This window comes from Phaethon lepturus, unplaced genomic scaffold (genome assembly GCF_000687285.1).
Source record: "Phaethon lepturus isolate BGI_N335 unplaced genomic scaffold, ASM68728v1 scaffold31640, whole genome shotgun sequence".
NCBI classification, from domain to species: domain Eukaryota; kingdom Metazoa; phylum Chordata; class Aves; order Phaethontiformes; family Phaethontidae; genus Phaethon; species Phaethon lepturus.
The window spans coordinates 42,781-48,780 of NW_010510317.1; the positions used below are offsets into that span (position 1 = coordinate 42,781).

Genomic DNA, 6,000 nt, shown 5'->3' on the forward strand with positions numbered 1-6,000 from the left:
GCAGCGTGGGTGTGTTTCTTTTTCTGATGTTGTGCTTTTTGCACTTACCTAGTCACTTTCTTCTTGCCAAAAAGAAAATGGCAAACAAACAGAGAAATATTAACAGGGAACAAACTTGGTAATCAGTTTTTAGACTTGAAAAACATCTAGTAAGCTATGTTACCCTGCAGTGAAAACCTGTGTGGCTAGAACTATCGCTGTACTTCAGGTAAGTAAGCAATTATCTCATACACTCAACTTTGATGGACTTGATGAAGTTTGACTTGGCTATAAGCAGAGACAGTTGGATCTTCCTCAGCTCTGTCTTCATCTGTAATTGGTAATAGAGTAAGTTTTCAGATGCAGAGAATAGCTGACATATCACAGAGGGGAAGATCTGCTTAAAAAGAGTTGGGAGGAAAGCCTAGCTAAACTGGTTGCTTTATTTTTCAGGTATCAAAGCAAGCCAAAGAGTTCCTGGAATATGTTTATGAGGAACCATTGATTGATATCCAGCAGGAAAATCCCATGTTGTACAAGCATGTTGAACCTCTGGCAACTGTTGTCCGCCTCAGACAGCAGCTAAAATCTCTCCGAGCCTATTTATTCAGCTGCAGAGCAGCAGTGGCTGAAGATCTGCGTAGAAGGTAAGAAGCACAGACAACATACAGCACAAGGATGTAGCTTCCTTGTTATGTTGCTTTTCTCCTTTTTTTTTTTTTTTTCCCCCTCACAATCTAGTCCTGAAGATGTTACCCATTTAGAAAGACGTTGTGCTTGTTTCTGACTTCCCTGAGCATCTGGGTTATCTACTGCCAGAGAAAATGGTTTTATAGGGTCTGAGTATCTAAAGTTGTTATTGACAACTATTAGCCCAGGGGTGGCACACTGTGGTGAGCATCTTCTACTCCTCCTCAGGCTTCCTGGCTCTGTGTGAGTATTTTCAGTCAGGTGTGATACCTCATGCTCCCTGCCATGTGGTAGCCACTACTGGGACATTTGAAACACCTCACAGTATGGCAAAGCATGAGAGGCCACAGTCAACCACCTGTCCAGCGCTTCTGCCCTCTTCTGTGATATGATCTCGCAGAAAGGCAGAGGCCAGATATAGTCCCCTGGTACATGAACCAGCATATAATTTATATGACACCAGAGCAGTTGTGTTGTTGCTCAGCCACTATCTTTTACATCCATGACATGGGTGTGCTGAGTATTTTGTTTATTGGAAGACACATGGTCACAACACAGCAGAAAGTGTTTCATATTGCGTTTTCTGTGGTAGAAACAGTAGTTTTATAAAAAGTGAACTTCATTTTAGAAGTGCTGTATCTTAGTTCATTCAGCTGCTGCTGCATTTTTCTAACAAGCTAAAAAGAACAATCTTCTTAAAACCATCAAGTCACAGGTGTGACCTTAAAAAAGCCAAGTTACTTTTGTCGTGGATCTCCAAAAGAGATGGGAGGATGTCTCTGCCCATGCCATACTGTGAGATGAGTAGCTCCAAGCACATGCAGCTGACCTGATGGTAAATGCGTCGGTAAGCATTTGTATACCCCAAGTTTGTAAGACAAGACTGCAAATAGGAAAGCCACTGCTTTGGAATTACAAGCTGCCAAAGGGCAAGAAAGCAGATGACATCAGGAACTGATGCTCATGTATTTTGAGCATGGTGTTTTACGGATGGGGGACCTGAATTCTCTGGGAGGTAGAAGAGGCTCTACTAGCGTCTTTATCCCAGGTAAAGAGTGAGGCGATCTGCTATTTGGTATGTCATCTGTGTCATTGCTTTGATGAACTACCTAGAACAACTAAGAGAAGGTTATCACAACAGGTTTATGGAGAGCACTACTGAGTTCTTGTGTCAGACCCACTGTGTGTTAATACATGTTTGTGTCTTACTGCTCAGTTCCTGTTACTTGATAGGGCAGCTTACAGCATTTTAAAAATTAGGGTGATTTTTCTTTTATTCTAGAGGATGATACTATCTTGCAGAGCTGTTTTGCTATTCAGCTATAACAACTTTCCTATGCCATCTTCTTCAACTGCAATAAAATTGAAAGGAGAATAAGATTTGTAAAGGCTGCCATTCAGAAAAAGTGGCAGAAAAGAGATTATGCTTTCTGATTAATGCCTGAAGAATGCCCTGATTAAAATAGACAGGAGTACATGAGACTGAATGGACTTGGGGAAGAGAGATCAAAGGAGGCCTAAGCAGAGAAATCAATGGACCAGAGACAAAGGGATGAGGGAAAGCCAGGAGAAGGAGGAGAATCAAAAAGGGGAGGGATCTCAGGAAATTAAGATTTAATGAAGAAACCAGGACACAGAGGGAGCCCAAAACCCTACCTCCAGAGAGGAGAGATGACAAGTGCTGAGGAAATGGAGAGAAGAGAGTATGGACAAAAATTAGCACAGAATGGTCTTTCCTTGGAATGGGGAGGAGAGAGAAAAAACTCCCTGTATCAAAATGGAACACCCAGAATGGCCGAAGAGGAAACTAGCAAATACTCCAAATGCTCCCTCTTCTTATCTCTAAGGGTTCTTTCACACAGTCTCAAATTAAAGCACTCTGTGGTGGGGAGGAGGACTGCAGCCCAAGAAGCGTTTGCTTTTCTACTAGGGAAGCATGTCCAATTTGGTAGGACTTGTTGAAAGTGCTGTAAAAGCCACTGAAGGAATGTACAAAGCACACCTTAGAGTTCAGCTCCTTCTTGGTCTGTGAAGTCTCTGTTGGTGTGGGTTTGGTGCTTAGCTGGTCCTTCAGATCTCCCCTAAGAGGTTTGCAGAGATGGAAAGGAAGAAAAGTTCTTTTCCCAGAAGGAGTTATTTCTTGCTCAAAACTCGCCCCAATGGCTTTGCTCTCTACACGTAGTATCACAGTGTGCAGACATTCACTATCAACATAATGGCTTTATGGAGCACAGCTGAAAAATAAACGAAGAAAATATGTGATTTAAATTTCCGTTTGGCTCATCATATGGGCAAGTTGCAAGAAAAGGAGGAGTTTAAACAATATGGTGAGACAACATTCCTAAGTTTGATACTGTTTTCTAGTTAGAAATGAAAGGCTGTGGGAGAGAATCCAGTTATATGTTCTGCTCTAAAAACATTCTTCTTCTGCTTGGTCTTCACCTTAGTATGTGAATGACTATTAATCACAAGAAAGTGAACACAGCATCTTGAAGACCTGTCAGACCCATATAAACAGACTGAAACAAACTGTTACTATTGCTGTCTAGGGAGAACTTAAAACAGACTGATTAATTGTATTGGCACCTTGCTGCCTTTGGGACACTGATAGAACCTGCCTTATTAGGCAAAAGCAGATCACGCTGAGGTTTCTTTTATTAATACTATTTGCATTATCATCTTCTTTAAATTTATACCTTGCTCTTGAACCCAGATCGCAAAATGAAGATGGCAATGAAGTTGGAAACTCTTGGTGTCCTCTGGGAAGACAAAACAGTTTACAGTGCTTACAAGTCACTTTTTCTGAAGAATTCCAGATGGCTATAAACCAGGTTAGCTCAGGATCCAGTTGGCTTAAGTGTGGAAATGTTATTTATAATGCTTGGTGTGCATAGATAGGCACTTTGGGAACTTTGAAACTTGGCATCTAGCAGAGAACTCAGGGCTGAACCACATTGTGAACTTTGAAGAAGCAAGTGAGTAAGTAGAAAGAAAGGAAGAAAAAAAGGAAGAAAGGAAAAGAAGCAGAAGAAGTCCTAAAAGTATCTAGAAGGCTCACAATAAAAGTGGTCTTCATCAGTTATAATGATTTGTTCTCACCTATTGCTCCACTGGATTCTAAACTCTTTATTTTTTTCCCTTGCAAATATAAAAAGGAACTCAGACTTGGCTGGGAGGAGAAATAAGGCCCTCCACCAGTGCATATCAGCAGCATTCCTCTGAGATTAGCCAGCTGAGACTCTGAGCCTGTTGCTGAGCTCCCTGTTTTACAAGGGACATTGGTATGCCTACTTTGCTGTGGCTGTCACCTTGGTATTGCAACAGACATAATTTGCCTCAACTGTCTTTACTCAACAAGTTCTCGCTTGTTTTGGTTGCTTTGCTTGTGTGGATGCTGTTCAGGCAGAAACATACAAGGCTGAAACCTAGAGCCAACATAGAATTAGTACAAGTGTAGCTGTACAGATCTCACCACTACCTGCAGATTGTGGGATGATGAATGAATGGCACAGGCAAACAAGATGGCGTCAATAAAATCGATAGCTAGGAAAGAGCAAGAATCTCCAAGGCCATTAAGTTATTCTGTGAAGCTGTGCTGAATGATGCAAATTTTGTTCTGGTTTTGCTTTGTTGCTTTTATCTCTAGACATAAGACACACTAACAGTGTCTGTATGCCACAGCCTCTTTTCCTCTGTTCTTATCATGGTTGAAGGCTCTTCAGGTCAAGGAACTGTCAGAATGATTTTTTGGTAAGTCTTCAGGCACCTCCATGTCTACAGTAGGGTAGGCTAACCCAGGTTAACCTTGGAGCTGTCTCTGGACTCTCTGCTCTCAGCTATACACTTAAACTTACAGTTCAGGTGTTGCTAGCCCAGATATTTTAGACAGATGGCAGTGACACAAGTGTTCTGCAGCACATTCCCCTATACGTTAGTGTTCGTTGCAGTGCCCTCGCTCTGTAAGTAAATCTGAGTGGTGGTGAGGAACTATATGGAAAAATTTCCCTCTTGTTACTCATTTCTGTCTGATACCATTTGTCTGTCAGCTCTAGAACAGCAATACATCAGTTTTACCCTAGCACAACTCCAGTGCTGCATACGTTACTTAGCATCTGACAGGAAGACCAAATTAGAGCTTGCTGTTGCAGCAGGAGGTTAAAGGTACACCTCCAGTGCCACAGATGTGTGGTCTTGGCTGAGCCTGCTGGTCTGTCAGCACAATGCGAAACAAGCCCAAATTCAGTTATGCTGAACAATAGAGTCCTGTCACTTCCTACAGTGAGGCCTTAGACATATCACTTCTGACACAGGAGTAGATTACTTTCAAAATATTTGTGTGGCAATTGGGGAACCTGTCTAAACACATCACAAGAATCCTGATTGATCTTTTGCCATCACTATACCACCAAATACCTCACGTATGAGAAGCTGGGGTTATGTTATCTTTCAGACCAAGGACAACAGAAGGTCATTAAGTCATGTCCAGACTGTCAAAGGAGACTGTTTCCTCCATTTTCTTTGCAATGGGTAGGCCATTTGGAGAGTGGAAAATCCCAAAGCAGGAGAACAAAGACACACCTTGTGAAAGTGGTAGACTGTAAAAAGAAAGTTTGAGCAGGAAAGGAACAGAAGTATGTGGTTCATAGCACTTAGGGCTCTGAGTTAACGGCAAGACCAAGAGAAGAAGAAAATTTGTTGCATGGGTGATAGGAAAGAGCGTAAGAGAGAAACTCATTCAGAGAGGATATCTGGATATCCTGAGAGGATCCAGCATTAAGACCGAACACCACCCCAAAATGAGGAAAGGTGAGCAAATAAATGCAGAGAAGTATGCATGAGCCATTTGTTGTTTTCTGTAGATTCTGCATGCACATAGTCATTGGAGTAGCTGAAATAAAGCATGCCTGTTGAAGGGCCTCTTGCAAACAGATCACCTCTTTGCATCAGTTTGTGTGTCTTTTTGAAGAAATAACTGTGCATGCAGGATCCTTGCAAGTTAACATCTTAAAAAGCATTTGGATAAAACTGTAGGGGATAGAGTTAAGGTGGACTTCAAGGTTTTGTTTCAACTAGGGGTAACAAATGGAGCTGGAACAACAAGATGTGTGCCAGAGCAGCCAGGGTGGCGGCAGTGCTGCTTTTTGTTCAAGTCAAGGGAGTGTTAAGAGCACAAGTCAGTGCTCAACCATGGTAAGCATCCAACTGAGGAGCATGCCAGGGTATATATGATAAATTTTCCAGAGGCAGGTGGGTCTTTCAGTTCATGTTAGCATTTTCTGGTCTAGGGGCACACCTGCATCTCCTTATCACAGAATCACTAGGTTGGAAAGG

General features: G+C 42.1%; 1 protein-coding gene across 1 annotated transcript in view; it reads left to right on the forward strand.

Moving 5' to 3' along the window:
- Positions 1-630, forward strand: part of PLEKHM3 (pleckstrin homology domain containing, family M, member 3) — a 32,927-nt gene extending 32,297 nt beyond the window's left edge. The window contains exon 4 of the mRNA XM_010296651.1: positions 433-630. Within this exon, the coding sequence (XP_010294953.1) occupies positions 433-630 (198 nt within the window). The remainder of the gene's footprint in view (positions 1-432) is intronic.
- Positions 631-6,000: the final 5,370 nt, after the last annotated feature.